The following is a 19,623-nucleotide window of genomic DNA, read 5'->3' as shown; positions in this document are numbered from 1 at the left end:
AAGTCTCAATGGATCATTTGCATAATTAATGAATTTAGGCAATTAGGCTATATCTTAAAGTGTATGTAAATAGGTTTCCAAACTTTCAGACTTTTTGCCTGCAAATGACATAGTTTTCATAGGTGATTAAAGATTTGTGTGACATTTTTGACAAAAGTATGATATTAATTATAAAAAACATGATTTTTTGGAAAAATTCCGGAAATTGCCGAAGTTGTTTATGTATTTCATGACGTCACGACCAGAACGAACTTCGAATATGTCCGATTACATAACATGGGATAGCCATTCTAGTGGAACCACGTTCCACTATTTAGAAGTCAAAATTGACAATGACAACAATAAATGCAGTACTAGTGATGACGAAGATGATGCGGTAGTGGGGGATGCTTGTATTGTACCGTTTATATATGATTCACGACCAAAACCACGACTACAGCCAAACAGCAATCCCCAGCTGCAGACATGCACAATGGTTGTTGACGATGTTATTGTCGACAGACTAAATAATACTGACTGGTAAGTTATGATAATAAAAAGTAGATATTTAAAATTAGCAGATGAAGGAAAACATTGGGTCGAAATTTCGAAAGTAGTTGTCCCATTATTGAGATCGTAACAGTAGTACTATTTAGTTGGGTTATAATCGACTTACTGACTACACAATATGTGTACGCTGACATGTGTTTGAACCACAGGCATTTGTTTCCCGAGTTATGTCTCAGAATGTTTCTATCAGAATGCAATAAAATGTCGATAATATCGTTAATATTGACGTATTTAGCTCACTATATATGAAAGGGGTAAAATTACACTCTGTTTCTGTGATCGCGCAGGTTTCATCACTCACGGCGAAAGAAGACAGACAGACCGTCATTAGTATCTATAGTACCGTACATAAACATGAACTTTCAACCGGCCGTTGTAGTGGGCAAACATTTCGAACATTTCACCTTGTCCCTTTCGCGGTGAGTGAACCTGTGCGATCACAGAAACAAGTGTAATTGTACCCCTTCCATATATAGTTGGCTAAATACGTCAATATTAACGATATTATCGACATTTTATTGTATTCTGATAGAAATATTCTGAGACATAACTCGGGAAACAAATGCCTGTGGTTCAAACACATTTCAGCGTACACATATTGTGTAGTCAGCAAGTCGATTATAATCCAACTAAATAGTACTACTGTTACGGTGTTACGATCTCAATGGGACAACTACTTTCGAAATTTCGACCCAATGTTTTCCTTCATCTGCTGATTTTAAATATCTACTTTTTATTATCATAACTTACCAGTCAGTATTATTTAGTCTGTCGACAATAACATCGTCAACAACCATTATGCATGTCTGCAGCTGTGGTTTGAACCGCCATTCGTATATTTCATGTGAGCGTCTATGTAAAATTGAAGGTATGATCGGTTGTCAATCTTTAAAGGATTTTGTGAAATCATCATTACCAGAAAAAATCAGAACAGTTCAGGAACGGCGAAATAATTTATTGACGGTGAGCACTGAGGATACACTGCGTGCCAGGGTAGCAGGGCGACTCGGAGGTCTACCGCTACAGCCGCTCAACATGTGACTAGACACGCTCCGGACTGGAGAACACGCTAGACAGCCCGATGAACCTCTGGCTCTGGTCTCACTCTCAGTCACATTTAACTGCTCTCAACCTTGCGAACAATGCATTAAATTTTGCATTTATAAATGACTGGTCTTCATTCACTGACAAGGAAACCAAAGTCATACAATAAGGTCATGAATATGTCTAAAAGGAAGTTCACTGTACGGTACGTGTGAAAAGTACCGTAGTGCGTATGAGCGTATTTCGTTTTTGTTGTTCATCTGAGCAGTGGGCCGTTACGAAGACGTTGCTAGCGCAAGTACAAATTCCCATTATGTGTTACCAGCTCGTAATGTTATACTAGTATGTTCTTTGAAAGTGTAATTTATGTTTCTTATCTGGTAAAATAACTTTCAATTCAACATTAGGACTCGTAATCACAGCCAACAAAAGAAACTTTATCATTGCTAGTGCTGTAATACATGTAGTACACCATGCACGAGGACACAACATGTTGTAATTCATGATCGTTTTTCGTGAGTTTGAGAGCTGTGCAGTACTAAGACATCATTGAAAACGTTTGGAAATTTATCCTCTGTATGTTGAAAAGAAGCAGGCTGATTAGAACTCCCAAATCTTTTGTGAGAAAATCAGTGTAGACTCAATCGTTGACGTCCTCTCTACCACGCAACGTTCAAGCATGGTTAAAAAAACATGGACACAGCGATCGTGTTCTGGTTGTGACGCAATTTTCCGAAGACGCCCGAAGCAAAATGCTCATCGCAGATTTCCAAAAAAAATCAATTTTTCATTATTAATATCGTATTTTTGTCAAAAATGTCATACAAATCTTTAATCAACCATGAAAACTACATCATTTGGAGGCAAAAAGTCGGTAAAATTGGAAACCTTTTTACATACACTGAACTGCCCTATATAAAGAGGATTATGGCTAACCTATGCAAATGCGGGAAATTCAAACTGCTGTACAGAACACTAGCTTCTGGGTCTTGTTTTTCAGCATATTTTCTGTGCTCCCAGAAACACACAGGTCATGTATCGTGTACAAATTGTTTGTGAATGTTGTAGGATGGTAACTTGATACACAAATTGGTTGAAAATCAGTCTGTTTGTTTCATAGAATGAAACAAGCTTTCCAAATGAGACAAATTCCCCTTCAAACAGCTGTTTAGATTGTGTGTCACTCAGGATTATTCAAATATACGGCATTTGCATGTGAACACCCCAGATAGGGAATGTTTATATTTTGGTGATTACTTGCCAGTGAGTCATCACAAGTTCTCCACCTCCAAACATACAGTCAGTCATATGCAAAATAGGGTCCCAGGCCCAGGCAGTCATACCTTTAAGACTGCATACTTCAATTTCGATATAATTTAGTATATTCATTAAATATAACGAAATACATTTGTCCTATAAGATTTGTTGATGTACCTTACGATGTAAATGAATAATGTGCATAATTAATGAGTTTCGGTAATTAGGCTATGACTTAAGAATTCATTCTTCAATCTCAATACAATTCAGTGTTAAAGAAGAATTTGCTTAATTAGTGAGTTTTGGTAGTTAGGCAATATATTTAGACTGCATACTTCAATTTCCTTACAATTTAGTACATACGTTAACTGTAACAGAGTGCATGTACTATAAAAGCCGCCGATTTCACCTAAAGATTTAGGGAACCACTTCGCATAATGAATTATTGTCAATACTAAGGCTTTGTCGAAAAACGTTCATTACCATATTGTTTTAATATCATTTTAATGGGTAATTTGCATAATTGGTGATTCCCTTACAGGAGGCATTCAATTTAAATCCCGTAGATTTTCGATATGAATTTAGGAAGTATGATATTAACGTTGAACTTTCTAATTTTACCTTGTTGTTTTGTAATTTCTCCCAATATCAAGCTACTGCTGTTTGGTGTGAGCCATGTGATCGTGTAATTAACGCAGTATCTCAGGAAATGTGCACTTTCATTGAACACATTCATCATGTATAATAAAGTATGATTTATAACAATATTATGAAATCTGTAAGCCTACAGAAATAAATTGTTGGTCTTCAACACTGTTGTTCATGATCTATTTATCTAGCCTACGTGTATTACTTCGCAAAATTGTAGTAACACTGGTGACCTTTACATTGACCTATATATATTCAGTGCACAGTGAGGGCGCAATGTGTGGTTTGAAAAGGGAGTTTGAATTATATTTATGATAGCAAGGCGTTACCCTTACGGAAGGGCATTCAGTTTAAATCTGGTGTATTCTAGACTGTCGACGTCGTTCAGACAATAGGGAAAAGGACAATTAATCATTTTTGTTCTAGCGATTTTCCGGATTTCTAATATTATTTTCTGTATATTTCAAATAAAGTTTTAAATACTGTTTCCTCTCATTTTTTTCTCTCTTTTTTCCTACCTCAGTGATATCACTGTCTTATCTGATTTTATCAGCTTTGCATTAATTAGTAGCTTGCTAGAACAAACTCACCATTTGCCCAAATTAACGCATTATGCCGTGAGTGTAAACATCTACTGATCGGACGTTATTATACAATAGTTATAATTACTAAACAATTACGAAAAACACCTTTCTATAAGATCATTATTTGTACTAGCTATAGCGTGGCTTGTTTATATCACAATGGACACAAAAAGGTGGCGTTTTACTTCCTCAATTGCCTACAGAAGACTTTTGATATATAATGGATGTTCAAGCTAAAAACATTTTAAAAAAAACATAGGATCGACTAAGAAATCTATGCTCGTTAAACTTGGACTTGTTGTAACTGGGTTATTCTCCCCTTTCCAATCAGACAACAATCTATTCACTGACAATAGTTCAAATACCAATAATTCGACTGGGTACATGTAAATACAAATTGATTATATCCCTAGTAGTAATAAACTCCTAGTTGAAAGGGTTGTTCATTGGTGTGTTGACCCTTAGGTTGGGACCAATAATGAATTTATTTGGAAATATTTCACCATGCCTGAAATATGTATAGGTATAGGTGCCCCTACTATGCAGTGTTATCGATATTATTAGTAAGTCATTATTTCAAATAAGAGAGTTTGTAAAAAGGGTCTAATTGCAGCTTCAAGTGTAGCTTTATATGGCTAACTCACTTATAGAGTAAAATAATATATAAGATACATGTATCTTGAAATATTTCATGATATCAGTCTTTAGCCCTGTTTTACATATTGACTCGTTATTGTTTATGTTTCTTTTAGATGGTCTTCCGTCTATATCCTCCTTAACCCATGCGATAGTAAATTCCGGTCAACCTACCACTTTCACATGTATAGTACAAGGCAATGTACAGACAACTGTCACCATGGAAACAGAATCAAACCCATATTCACCTACATCAACTACAGGCGGAGAGCATCCTAACTATGTTCACACACATACTTTTAATGGCGTGTCTGTAACTGACGGTGAAAATGTGAAATGCATTGCTACATATAGTGGTGGTACAACAGATAAAACAATTGGGGCAACGGTATTTGGTAAGTTTATACAATCACATACCACCAGATCTAGCATATCTGTTTATTCGATAGAAATCTAAACTGTACAAACCTACGTCAGCAATTGGAAAACTTTTTCAGCAATTGAAAAACTTCAAGGCAATGTACAGACAACTGTCATAATAGAAATAGAATCACGCACATATTCTCCTACATCACCTATAGACGGAGTGCATCCTAACTATGTTCGCACACATACTTTTAATGGCGTTCCTGAAACTGAAAATGTGAAATGCATTGCTACATATAGTGGTGGGACAACATTTATAAATTAAAGCCAGGGCATTTGGTAAGTTTATAAAATCATATACTACCAGATCTACCATATATGTATATTCGATGGAAATCTAAACTGCGCAAACCTATGTCAACAATTAGAGAACTTCTGAAATAGATAATAGAATAACCCAATTGACATGGCAGTGCCAACCAATACAATAGTAATAGTTCGTTTGTAAAAACTTAACACTTTGTTTGCAACAGCCACTGCACATCCGATTCGTCTTATTGCAGTTGGCTGTGATAAAAGCCAAGGGTGTAATTGTTCATGAAAAAGTCCTATTATAGAAGTCAATGTATATATGTTGAGACAAATATAAACTTTAACTGAGTGCGCATGCCTTATAAAAGTTATTGATGTAGTTATATAATAATACGTTGTTTGCATTGATACATTGATAACGACGTTTGGTTAACAGAAAAAAATAAGTCGGAAGCTTCGAATTTCATATACATGTAGTTTCAAATTGTGACATACATTGACAATAACAAATAAGGCAAGACTCAAATTGTATATAGTTAATTTACCAATAAGAGGTATATCATGTACAGTAACTGAGTATTTTATAATTCTGATAATATATGATATATGATAATATGTATATAAATTTTCGAAAAGCTTGTGCTTCATCTTTTTTCAAACTTATCCAGTTTAGATCTGCTTTCTTATATGTACAATGTATTCAATCATTTTTATCACACGCTGTTATCACATTGACCATGACATACTATACTATTCTTTAATTGAAAACAAAATTACTTAAATCCTTTTGACTGTAGGTAGCTGTGAGCAAATGGCAAACAGTCGCTTTGAAAATGGCTCCATGAGATTATGAAAAATGTTTCTCGTCTGTCAAGAGATGGGGCTGTATAAAGTCTTACGTGCTTCTGTGCCTGCCTAATTTGGCTACAAAGACATTTTGTGTGTGGATAATTAACAGTCAACTTGGACTGTCTTTTCCTTTCGGGAATAATTGTCCAATTGAGTTTAGGGTAATCATTTCAAATATTCAAACCTGATAGGTACAAGTATTCAAAAAATAATAATTAACAATGTTTTCATATTTGGCATATTTCAGATCAACCAGTGTTAGGAGACGGTCCACTTATAGAAAATATCGAAAAGTATCAAGTCACGGTAAAGTGGAATGCCTGGCAAAGTGGAGTTGATATTGGTGATGGTTCAATATTAAAGTACGAAGTATGGTACAAGAAGACCAGTGAGAACGACTATACTGCGTATCCTAAAGTTGTCCCTCCAAGTCAAACATCTTTAGTGGTCGATGGTTTATCATTCAACACTGACTACATATTTGCTGTAAAGACATACAGACCTGGTGTAGGTGGTGGCGGTGCTTTAAGTCCAAATGTAAGAGCGACAACTAAATGCGACTGTAAGTTGATATTAAATTCTGCATTGCAAAGCCCCCCCCCCCCCCCCCCCCGGCATATCATACTTATATTAAGTGTCGATATTTTGACTAAGTCTGATGACATAAGCTGTATATATGTATGTATCGTAATGACACAGATACAGTTATATAGGATACGGAATTTGCTTAATTAACCAAAGGGCCGTCCTGCATACTAAAAAACCTCCAGGGCTTCTAGGGCGAGACCCCTAGGTCCCACCATAAGAGATGTACATATTCCATTCTCAAGCATTCCCCTACCTTTCACTGATGCTATAAACTCCTTTTGGAATATATTTACCGATATATATATATATATATATATATATATATATATATATATATATATATATATATATGTATATATATATTGTTCATTTTATTATTTTATACACAGATCCATTGGGTTGGCCAAATCTCAATGACGCCAGCACAGTGACGTCATCATATATTGAAATCACGTGGGAGGTGAGCAACGTGAAACCATATCATTCAAATTCGTATTTTGCATAATGGTTTGGGTATTGGTATATATACATATTTATTTTAAAACGCAGCACATGTCACTGTCAATATTTACATGGTCTATCAATACCGAGCATTGTAAATTAAACGTCCATTGTCATTGTTAAAGGGACTGCTAACAATTTGTTTTTCATTGTTTTATTTGTTATAATATGCTTGTGTTATGGCGTGTGTTGTATCTGGTGAAACGACATGATGTAAGGTTATTCTGCATTAAATCTTACCAAAACAATTTTGCCACACTTTTCTGCATAACATAATGCTCGGATCCCTATACTTCAGCATTTGGGAAGTATTGACGTGTTTGATAATAGTATATCCTGAATTCTTCAAGGAACACTTGCAAACAGAGTCGGTAACTTGAAACATTGCCTTCATATTGAGGAAGTTTTGTGATGGGTGGCTTCTTTCATATTCAAAATCAAGGAGAGCAGGTATTACTTATAAGTTGTTGGTCATTTCTGACGGTCAATTTTGTCTTGACCACGTTATACCAAACAGAGACATGTTACTTATGATATAAATGCCTGTATGTCTGTACTATTTCGATTTCAGACAGCCGAATCTGATCTTGAACCTGCTAGACTTCGATGCAATGAAGTTGCGTCATACACTGTTTACTTCAAGATAAATGGAAGTAATACCGAATATGATACTATAATGACTGACGGCACTGATGTGACAATCACAGAACTAAATCCTTGTACAACTTATGAAGTAACAGTGACAATGGATAATATAGCAGGGAGTGGCCCTTTTAGTAACCAGTTACTGTTGACAACATGGTCTGGAAGTAAGTAAACGAAATCTGACATCATACATAATTGTTTTAAAGGGTATACTTTACACAATTCTGTAGGCTGAACATTATATACGTGGTAATGACTCGATGTATACCTACCTTCCTTATTGTGGTGAACTTTGTCGACTTTTTAAATAGAATATGAGACGGTTGGAAGAAAATGTGTTATTATGTCCGAGTCAGACCCGTGCCCTAAAAGTTTATTGTTAAACCATTATACTGGCAAGGAGGCATGTTAAAGGAATACATGATTACACATTTCGAAGGGGAGACTACTACCATGGGCCCCACCTGTCTATCCGTCTATCCGTAATGCCATTTCTCAGGCATGCAAAACCCGATTTCAATCACACCTGGTACAAAGGTGACATCAATTTGTTTCACGGTATATTTGTAGTGACAAGTCTGTATTAACTGCGTATAGGTGGTTGCTATCCCATATTGTCAATAATAATGGAATTGTTCGCCATTAGAGCTAAGGCCAATACAACAGAACGTATACGTATGGTTTGTCATTACGTCATTACAAATGAATATTTATTACTACTCTGAAATAAATGTCAGTCCATCATAACAAACCAGAGTTCGTTATTTCGTAGTGTCACGGAAGAAATAACACCTCTGGGTTTGAGAAAGTGAGATTACAAATCTCTTGAATCATGCCAATACAGATTTCAAGTCGTATTCATATATTTTAGAACATCGTAGTAGGCAATCATTCTTTACTTCATATTCACAAAAACACATTTATATAAATACTTTAGCAGTTTTAAAAGAAAACTGTTCTTTTCCTTATCTTAAACTTTTTTTTTTATGTTAATAGTACCACCAAAAGTGAGAGACCTTACAGCCAATGTCGAGTCTTCCTCTGTCATTAGATCAACGTGGTCTAAACCTGAAAACTTTAGTTGTCCACTGGAAGGATATGAATTAATATTTGAACAAGTATCCGAATATGAATGTGGAGATAAGATAGCATTTGGTCCCAAGAGTATCACCTCTAACATGACTGAACACAGTGTTGACAATCTCTACCCGCACACTAACTTTTCAGTTACAGTCATACCATTTTCAAACAGCGGTATGGGATCATCTAGTGTGGTTATAAAAACAACAAAAGAAGATGGTAAGATATTAATTTATCAGACTTGTTGTTGAGACGTTATGTAATTTAAATGGGGATGAAACAATGTACTAGTGTGGCACAAATTAAATGTACGGAATTATTATTGTAGACGTATCTGGGATTTCGAGATTATTTGCAAAAATACCAAATACAACTCAAAGGTGGCTGCTAATCACGTAACTGGCAATAAGTCTTGGTTGTAAAGATTATGTTATTTGATTACATTAAATATTTACATGAATTTAGATTTAATGCAGTATTCCGCTATTGTATGCTTATTTCTATTCGTTGAAAGTTAATAGTTGAAATTAATAAATTTTATAATTTAAAAAAAAATGTTGATGTTCACGCTTTGTAGACCGTTAATGGATTGATTCACAGTAATTTTCAATGTGATAATTTTGTATCATTGCTGTCGACGTTGGATACGAGTCAGGAAAAGCTTCCCTGTTTGTCAGATGATGCAACGTAGGGTTCGTTTTATGGATTATTTATGTATTTATCGTGTTGGCTTTGTTGTAGAGCCATCGATGCCATTACATTTGCAGACTCAAAGAGTATCAGACACAGAAATAAAAGCAACATGGAATCCCCCACAGTGTCCAAATGGTATTTTGATATCTTACGTGATACACTATTGGGAAACAGACAAAGACGAAAGTAGTGCTAGCCAAGTTAGATACATCCTGAACAGCGATGTCACCACCGATGCCAGTAAAAGTGTGTATTATAAAATTGGAGAACTGATGCCGAACACTAATTATACCTTGCAGGTAAAGAAAAGCGAATCTGATTCATTAGGTCGACGTAAAAACTTGTCCTTAGTCAAATAGAATTGACAATGCCTGATGCTTCTGGAATAGCCCATCGAATAGCCGAGTCCACACATCGAAGTATTGTATTGCCCAATCTGGGCTGCCCAACCTATACATGTACAGGAGTCTCCTACTATCATTAGGTTATCCAAGGTGTTCTATAGAGCAATTTTAGTTAAATACTTAAAATAGTATACATGGTCTTCCAAGGTAAAAGGGATTGAGTGTGTATTTTTCGTGTTTGACTTACAACTTTGGCAACTGATTGTTTCCCCATAGGTTGTTGCCGAAAATAGTTGCTGTACCAGTATTAGAAGTAACGCAGCAACAGCTGATACAAAACGTGAGTAAAGTTTGTATAGTATTATGCTAGAATTTTAATTCTGAAAATCGACGCAATTGGCCACACGTCCCAAAGCTGTCAGCAGAATACCTCCACCTCTGATTAGGTCCAGCAGACAGTGAATAGGGGATTAGATGCGTACGCCACACAGTTTAAGAATCACAAATATGTAATCTGTTTATTGGGACGTGTCATTTTAAAGGAATTCTTCTAACGTGTGGTTATTGTTGTTGTTTGTTTGTTTGTCTGTCTGTCTGTCTGTCTGTCTGTTTGTTTGTTTGTTTGTTTATTCATGCATTTGTTTGTTTGTTTGTTTGTTTGTTTGTTTGTTTGTTTGCCTGTTTGTTTGTTTTTGTTGCTGGATTTATTTATTTATTTTTTTTTTTATTTTTTTTTTTTGGGGGGGGGATGTGGATATTAACTTCCAAACCGGAATTATCAACTTGCTATGATTAGCAGGACATTCTGGAGAAGATGGGAGTTAATCTGTGCTGAATGTCGAAGTCATTCGACATTCAGCACAGTAAAGAAACTATTACTTGGTTTACACTACTCTTTCAGCTTTGCCATCGGCCGGTTCATCTCCTGTAGTGATATATGGGTCTGTAGTTGGTGTGTTTGTCCTTGTTCTACTTGTGTTGATCTTATCTTTGTTTGTTTACCGAAGACGGTAAGTGAATTCCCCCTTTCAGTTTACATGTGGTTAAAATGCTCAATAGTATATTATAAATACAACATACCCTTGCCAATAATAATATCGCATAACTTAAGTTCGGTTTTAGAAATAATCGATATGAATATAATTATGTATCCCAATATGTGTACATTTATATTCAAATTTAATAATTCACAAATATATCCCATAATTTATTGAAATCTATCGAAGCAAATACGAACACTTAAGTTATATTTAACTTGTTTTTTCATAGAACTGGTAGATCATTGGATATATTCTCGAAAAACAGAGACGCAAACTATGAAAACACCACAGAAGTATCATATGTATGTCCACTGGACACCGAAGGTAACTTCTTATTTCAAGTTGGAAAAAAGAAATACATCGTCTAGTTTACTAGACTACATACCGATAATGTTTACAGTTTTCCTTGTAATAAGAAACCTTTATCTTTGTTACTGGTATAGTATTCCTAACCTTATATTTACAAGGTTCGCAGTCCTGGGCATTCAAAATTATAAATGTCCAACACATATCTAAGCATCTATGTGCGACCTCATATATGTTACCTCTCTTTACCGTTGTCCAGATAGCACACGAATTATCCGTACAGAGAATCCATATGCGAATGTACAAACCCATGAACAGAATGTTACAGAAGACGAGGAAGTGCCGTTCAAACCGGAGCTTAAGAGTAAACCACCAATAGCACCAAAGCCTGATACCACAGTCACTCAAATCCGTGAAACTGCCACAGCACGTAAACCGGAGATACAACCAATCAAAATCAAAGATCTTGTAGCCTACATCAAAAGAAAGAATAAGAGCGAAACAGACGGATTTAAAACAGAGTACAAGGTAAATAATATATATACAAGTGTGGAGGGTTTGGCCTTTCAAAAACTACAAGAAAAAAATAATAGATACAAATTGAAATGAAAAGGCGGCTATTGTAAATCTCAGGAAAGTGAAATCGTAGTTATTGATTTGTTTAAAAGTTCTGGAATATATGTTTGCTAAACATTGACACAATATATCGTTGGACATTATTGTAACAGTATACGTAGATGGTAGTGTAATTGATGGTGTTGTTGTTGTTGTTGTTGTTGTTGTTGTTGTTGTTGTTGTTGTCGTGGTGGTGGTGGTGGTGGTGGTGGTGATGATAGTTAGGGTTGTCGACATCGTCTTTGTCGTCGCCATCTTTGAAGAGAATGTTATTTTCGTGATGGACAAGGCATATCCTACAATAAATTTAATGTTCTTGTCTTAAGGGGATTGCAAGAGATAACCTTAAACTACATAGTTGAGACTTATAAATTCCATCCTTTTCGCAGTTGTTACCACCGGATGATGTAGCGGCATACACGTTTTCGCTGACGGATATCAATAAACCGAAGAATCGATTCAGGAACGTATTGGCATGTAAGTCTCTCTTACATTCTCATGTTCAAGCTTATGTGTACTCCTGTATGACTAGATCTCACATTCGTTTATACTATAATATATATTCGACAGAGTTGTGTTTTCAATGTTCCAATTAGATCTATAACACCCTTCGCCGTCTGTGTTCTGTTATATCAGTTTTGTGCGCATAAATTGATCCCGTCTTTATCTCTGCATGTAGATGACCATTCACGGGTTATATTGGATGATGAAAATGAAGATTCAGAATCTGACTACATCAATGCATCCTACATAAATGTAAGTAAACCTATATATTACAAAGTCTTAGTTTAGTAGGGACAATTTTTGGTATGTCACTTCTAACATATATTATGTTGCATACACCATCGAAGGAGACACACTTTCAACAGTCATGAAAAACTAAGTTGGAAACAACACATTGCAGCATTAACATCAAATGCCTCTAGAACACTGGGATTCATATGGCGTGACCTTGGTCAATGTTCACCACAGTCAAACAACAATCATACACAAGACTACAGCAAATACGCTTATACATCATGTATAAAATCGTAAACCACCAAACTGCCATACCACTACCAGAGTATGTTTAACCATGAATTAGAACAAAACTAGAAACCAAAATGTTCAATGGTACACAAGATCTAGCTCCCTCCAAGGACTGATCACATCATAAAAGTGTCAACTATACAACAATTGCTCACACTTTACTTGTTACACTATTAGATCGTAGAATATAGATGTATGTAGGTGTGTTTAGTCAGTAGCTAGCACCCTGGTCCAATTCCTGAATAGGCGTTCACAAGACTAACAAGATAAGATTTAATGTAGATGTTGGCATAGATTGGAATACTAATCGCTTATACACTGTGACATATACCATTTTCGAGCGTATTTGTATTAAATCAGTTCTGATTTGATGGCTATCACGCACCTTTATCATGTGCTTGTCCAATACAATGCTTTTGACCAACCACCCCCGTCACTTGTAATATAGAAATTCACAGTTAACTGGTTTACATACAATGTGAACACTAACTAATATGCATATATAATAATTACGTTTAAACAGGGCAAAACTGTATTTGATTAAATAAATATGTATATACATGTATACATATAAATGCATATATAATTGAATATTAAGATTTTTTGATAAGAATTTTTTTTTATTTTTCATCACAAATTTACAGGGCTACAAGAAAAAGAAAGCTTACATAGCTACCCAGGGTATGTATTTATTATTTGATTCCACACAAGATGTTAATTTCATGTAAACAGCTTACACAAAGTGTAAAAATAAAAGTTTGATTTCAAAGCTATGTCCACTGATTGCAATTATTTCAAAACACTGAGTGGTCGTCTTTTGGCAGTGATAGTCATAGGCATATCAGTCGTGAGTATTAAACCTCAAAATGATCTAACAAGATGTGATTTAATTAAAAAAATCCCCGAGCATGTTTTAAAGTTGACAGTTATCAAGCTAGTCGTCGCATTTCCCCAGGTGGAGTTGACGGGTCAATCCCAGACAGTCTTTGTTCAATATGTGTTTATTCTTTGATTGACGATATCTGAAATGCAACTGTTGTTTGTCTAACATGCAGGTCCAAAGGTATGGACAATTGCTGATCTATGGAAAATGGTATGGCAGGAGAAGAGTACCTGTATACTTATGGCTACCAATTTAAAGGAGAAGAATAAGGTGAGACTGACATAAACAATTGAAGGATATGTTGACATTATTTAAAGACCAACTCCACTCCAATTTATATTGACCCTATGGGTTATTACACATCATATCATTACAAATAGAGATTTGTTCAAGGGTGTAGTGTAATTAAGAAGTGGCACATGGTTTGTAATATTTTACAATTAGTGAAATGATATATTAGAGATATAGTGGTACAGTTAACAGCTGTGCTCACAAATGCGTAGTTTACTTTACGACTGGGAAATCATAAATAGCTTTTTGCAATCGACACAAAGTTATGGGTTTTCTGTAACATTTATGTTGACAACACTGAAATTGTATTTGCTATCCCATTATGTCCACCTCAGGAAAAATGTGCAAAGTATTGGCCAGATCAACCAGAAGGCGAAAAAGTGTACGGAGCTATTTCAGTCAAAAACGTCCGTGAAGAGGTTTTTGTAGATTCCATGATCCGAACATTCCATGTGAAGAAAGTAAGTTATACCAAATGTTATTATTCTAGCCCCACCTCACAAACTCACAAATCACTTCATCCATATGTCCCTCCATCCGCGCTTGTATGCAGTTGTTTGTTCACCTGTGTGTGTGTGTGTGTGTGTGTGTGTGTGTGTGTGTGTGTGTGTGCGTGTGCGTGTGTGTGTGTGTGTGTGTACCTACAGAATACACCATTTCTCTAACCAGCAAATCCAATTCCATTCAAACCTGGCAAAAAGGTGACTTCTCATGTTGCACGTACGCACCTCGCTGCGATTTGTGATATATGAATGTTAGGTGCTGGTAGCCACATTACACGTTAACATCAATACGTATTGCATAACTCCAAAACTATAATGCACAGACCCCATGCGAGTGTCTGTCCATAACAAGATGTGATATTTATACATGTAAGGTGCTCAATGCAAAATAAGTAACAAGACATAATAGACTTAATTCACGAAATAGAGGTCATAAGCCCTTAGTCAGAGTTCCGTGCTCTATGTGATCTTCAGACGACTAACTTATAAATAACTCTGACTTTTCCCTCATTATTCAAAATTTAACAAACACAATCAAGTCATCCACACATAAATTATTAAGAGATTATATGTCTTTTACAGGGACTCATTTTTCTCTCGAAATGAAATTATCAGATTATTTCATGAAATTACTTAAAATAACAAATATACAACATTGATAAAGGTTGTCGTTATTTTTTCATTTGGAATGTAAAATATTATTGTAAACGCACATATTCTTTTGTTAAGAATAAACTGACTCTCTAAAATAATTGACGTAACCATGATGTTTGCTACGTCACATGGCACATTATAGAGTGCATGGTTGAGTAAGGTGTGTACATTTTTAAATTTAGAGTACGGATTATCACACATTTGTACATACAATGGATATCATTGTCGAATGGAAGTGATGTATTTGAGCTCATAACGCTTGCCATATATAATACATAATCGCCATCCATCCATCATTAGCCCAAGTTTAATTTTAGTGTTATAATAATTATAATAATAGTACATAGCAATCATAATTTTTATAATAAACAGGTTTATTCGAATATTAACCACCCTACCTGGGGTAGTTTTGTATGCTGAGCTCAAAAAAGGGGGTCATTTTATGAACATCTGTTGCCATGGTAACCAAAATCACCATAATATGTTAATCATTTTTCCAAAAATTGACATAAAACATTGAAAAAAAGATAATACAGTGAAAAAATGTCCTTGTTTTAGACATGTATGAGTTAGTGCTACCTGGTGTAACATAAATTGTATAGAATTGGATGGCTGTTTCCATGGAAACATAAGGTAGACGTGAAAATTATGTTTTCATTGCATACACATACATCTCACAAATAACATTATAAATCTGATAAATATCTTTTTATTTGCACATTGACCCCACTACCAAGGGTAGTTTGTCATGCTGAATTCAAAAACGTGGTCATTTAATGAACATCAGTTGCCATGGTAACCAAAATAACCATATTCTGTGATTTTTTGAAAAATTAGACATAAAAATTGGCATAATAAAAAAAAGTGTGTACATAGTTATCAACAGAGATAGTACATCCGACCACATTTCCGATGACTTTGCTATTTGTGAGGCTAGCTAGCCAATTCGCTGTAACACTGTGAGTATTAATCTTAATTAATTAATATATTGTACGTACTGCGATGACACATGATGCGTCTAGATCGAAGGAGGACCTAGCGTTCGTTCGATACTGACGTGGCCATTGAAAACCAGACTGTCGTATTTTTCCCAAAAGAAACAAATGAAAGAGATGCAGCAACCCTAATTTGCAGCTCCGACATCAGAAAAAAACTTTTTATTTCCGACCGACTCCTGAGTTCAACACAGCAAGATTGTAAGGTTTGAACGAACATCAAATGACCCACATGGCGTCTTAGACCAGTGTTCCATTGTAAGACAGATTATCTAAAATTGGAGAGTGGCTTCCATGGAAACATAAAATATGCTTACATTACAAATGCCATGTTTTAGTAAAGAAATACATCTGACATACACCTTAAGTACAAACGTAGTCCTGCGGAGTAATCCGGGACTCGATTCTGACAATTGTCCCTCCTACCTCAGAGTCAAGTCAGTAATATAGACTTGTGCACCGTCATGTAAGCAGGACTAGTACAAACGAACCCCATCTTGACATATTCTTGTCCTTTTCAGTTGCGCTGACATTTACAACCATGTACGTTAACGAAGTCATCAGCTCTACATACCTTTTGCTATGAACAAAGTTCAACTTTCCTTTCTTGGCAGTGTAAATCATATATACATATATATATATATATGCACACGTAGTACATAAACTTCAGTTGAATATATGATATGGTCATGATGGATAAGCGATGTAACATTTGATTACATAGGTCTTTGAGTTATAAGGTCCGGTTTGACACAACATTGAAAGTCGTGTACCAAAATATCCATCCAAAGTTGCGTTCAAGGAAACCGTTATTTGCGTTATGATTGAACACAGTGCCGCTTTATATAGTTGAGGATGAGTAGCCTTCCATGCCTTCCATTTTTAGGGAATATTGATAAATTATCCATGATTTCGCAGTTGTGTCACCATCAAGGTCGTGACCTTTTATTTGCGTTGTTTTAGTACGCACACACTGTGCACACGTAAACACCTTGTGAACGTGATACAATGTTACACAGTGTAACAATATCATCATGCCTGGAATGACCTATATCACGTGCACTCCACATGTGTGCCGTACATTTCATAACTTCAGGTACGTTTTTGCATTCGGATTAATATTATAATATTATTACATGTTATCGGCTATTCATGAAAGTACAATTTGTAGTAAACGAAACAATATTCTACAACGTTTTACAGTAGCAGAAGACACAGGTCAAGTCAACTGTATGGCATGCCAGCACAATGACATTGCATTTTCGATTGCGATCAAATCAAATCAAAACCATACGATATTAGAAGAGATTCAAACGACTTAAAATCTCAAAATTGTATCGCAAGTAACGCAAAGATGAAAAAAATTAAATCAAGCGATTGTAGGCTGAGTGGGAATTTGACATTTACTTCCGAATACTATGTCAGATTTCCCATAGAAAAACAATGGCCGTGTTCTTTTATGACAACTGAACTTTGCTCACGTTCAACTTTTTCAAATGCGCACCAATCGGTCTGAAAATTCATAAATAGAGACCAAAGGGGTTTTGTTAAACATCTCTTGGTTTTAGATTTGTCATTTTTTAAATTCTTTTCTGGAAAATGATGTGCTATCGCTGACTATGTTGTTAAAACTCATTAAGAAAACCATAATGTTGTAATCTGTAAACCAGCACATTTTACCATGTACATCTACATTAATACAGACCTCTAACTTCGTTATTCTGTAAGTAAATTACACGTAATACATACAGACTGACCTAGCATTTGCTTTCACAAAAAACAGTCTTTAATTTCATGAAAGCTGTGTGGCAAATAAAATCGAGAGTTTCGAGTTATTCTGTATATTTTAGTTTAATACCCGTCAGCAAATACATGTAATGCTATCAACAGGTCAGCGATATGTGTTCCACGGACACTCACCACACTCAGTACAGTACTACTGCGCTCATATCAGAAAAACTTGAAATCGATATCCTTTTCACTAAACTTTGCAACATTATTATATGACAACTAAACTTCGCTCAGCTCATGTTCAACTTTTTCAAATGCACACCAATCTGTCTGAAAAATCCAAAGGGGATTTGTGAAAACCTGAGTCATCATTACCAATACCGTAGCTGTCAATCAAATATTAGTGCCTTAAATGCTTCGGGGAATACTGGACAATTGAGATCTTCGCTGGGCCACAGTGCTAGTGCCAATTTAGTCATAAATAAAATAATATTGTCATACTTTTATTCATATACATGGCAAGTACCAAGCACTCAATTGTTACGACTTGAAGCTTGAATGGGAAATATTGAACAATTACTTGTGGGTGTAAAACGTCAACCTTTACACCTCCTACGTATACAAACCAACCATAAGTGATATTCCTCTAAAGTTCTCACAACATTTTTCATTATTATGTACTATTTAAACCCCTCCACTTGTAATAATAATAATAATAATAATAATAATAATAATAATAATAATAATAATAATAATAATAATTTTAATAATGATATAATAATGCCCCTGACAACCCATCAACGTCATGTGGTTTGAGTATGAATATTCGAAAATAGGAGATTGGGATGAAGCTGTATCGCAACGTCATCATCATAAAGGGGTTGAGGTAGTAGTAGGTAAAACAACTCACTGCGTGTATATTTATTTTTTACGTATTGTATAATGATCTAGGTGGACCAAGGACGAGTGCGTGAAATAAAGCAATTTCATTTCACCGTGTGGCCTGACATGGGTGTACCACAATATCCATCTACTGTGTTGGCATTTCTTCGACGTATCAGAGCCTACAATCCATCCAATGCTGGTCCTTTGATCGTCCATTGCAGGTTGGTGCACGTAATAGCCGAACCGTCAGAAAGTTAGCATGCAATTGTATTACTTTCAAAAATACTAGTACATGAGAGAGATAATGATGGCTTACCGATTTGGAAATGACCACAGATATCTTGTAATTAATAATTGTTTTACATAAATCAAAATAGATCAGACTAGAAAGAAAGTGCATGCTATATATTAATCGTATTTTGATCTGCTGATCTTCGTACTCCAGCGTCCAAAAATGAAAACATGATATGCATATTCACTACAGAAACCAATATAACTAACGATTGACCATATGTTCATTATTACTCCACATGTGACAATTCTTCATGTTTAAATACAAATAATGTCTAATAAATGTACTCAACTGAAGTTTGAT

General features: G+C 35.3%; 1 protein-coding gene across 2 annotated transcripts in view; it reads left to right on the top strand.

Moving 5' to 3' along the window:
* Window positions 1-4,872: 4,872 nt before the first annotated feature.
* The window catches only part of LOC144436161 (receptor-type tyrosine-protein phosphatase mu-like), a 28,595-nt gene continuing 13,844 nt past the window's right edge, over window positions 4,873-19,623 (top strand). For both annotated transcript variants that reach the window (XM_078124869.1, XM_078124868.1), the window contains exons 1-16: window positions 4,873-5,113; window positions 6,493-6,807; window positions 7,223-7,293; window positions 7,906-8,143; window positions 8,976-9,278; window positions 9,801-10,051; window positions 10,373-10,436; window positions 10,998-11,106; window positions 11,366-11,460; window positions 11,702-11,970; window positions 12,447-12,534; window positions 12,737-12,813; window positions 13,731-13,767; window positions 14,142-14,239; window positions 14,596-14,721; window positions 19,095-19,249. In XM_078124869.1, the coding sequence (XP_077980995.1) occupies window positions 4,939-5,113; window positions 6,493-6,807; window positions 7,223-7,293; window positions 7,906-8,143; window positions 8,976-9,278; window positions 9,801-10,051; window positions 10,373-10,436; window positions 10,998-11,106; window positions 11,366-11,460; window positions 11,702-11,970; window positions 12,447-12,534; window positions 12,737-12,813; window positions 13,731-13,767; window positions 14,142-14,239; window positions 14,596-14,721; window positions 19,095-19,249 (2,471 nt within the window). In that variant the 5' untranslated portion in view covers window positions 4,873-4,938. The remainder of the gene's footprint in view (window positions 5,114-6,492; window positions 6,808-7,222; window positions 7,294-7,905; window positions 8,144-8,975; window positions 9,279-9,800; window positions 10,052-10,372; window positions 10,437-10,997; window positions 11,107-11,365; window positions 11,461-11,701; window positions 11,971-12,446; window positions 12,535-12,736; window positions 12,814-13,730; window positions 13,768-14,141; window positions 14,240-14,595; window positions 14,722-19,094; window positions 19,250-19,623) is intronic.

Source organism: Glandiceps talaboti, chromosome 6 (assembly GCF_964340395.1).
Source record: "Glandiceps talaboti chromosome 6, keGlaTala1.1, whole genome shotgun sequence".
NCBI classification, from domain to species: Eukaryota; Metazoa; Hemichordata; class Enteropneusta; family Spengelidae; genus Glandiceps; species Glandiceps talaboti.
The sequence above is the reverse complement of the archived record's forward strand: the minus strand, read 5'-3'. Positions and strand labels throughout refer to the sequence as shown.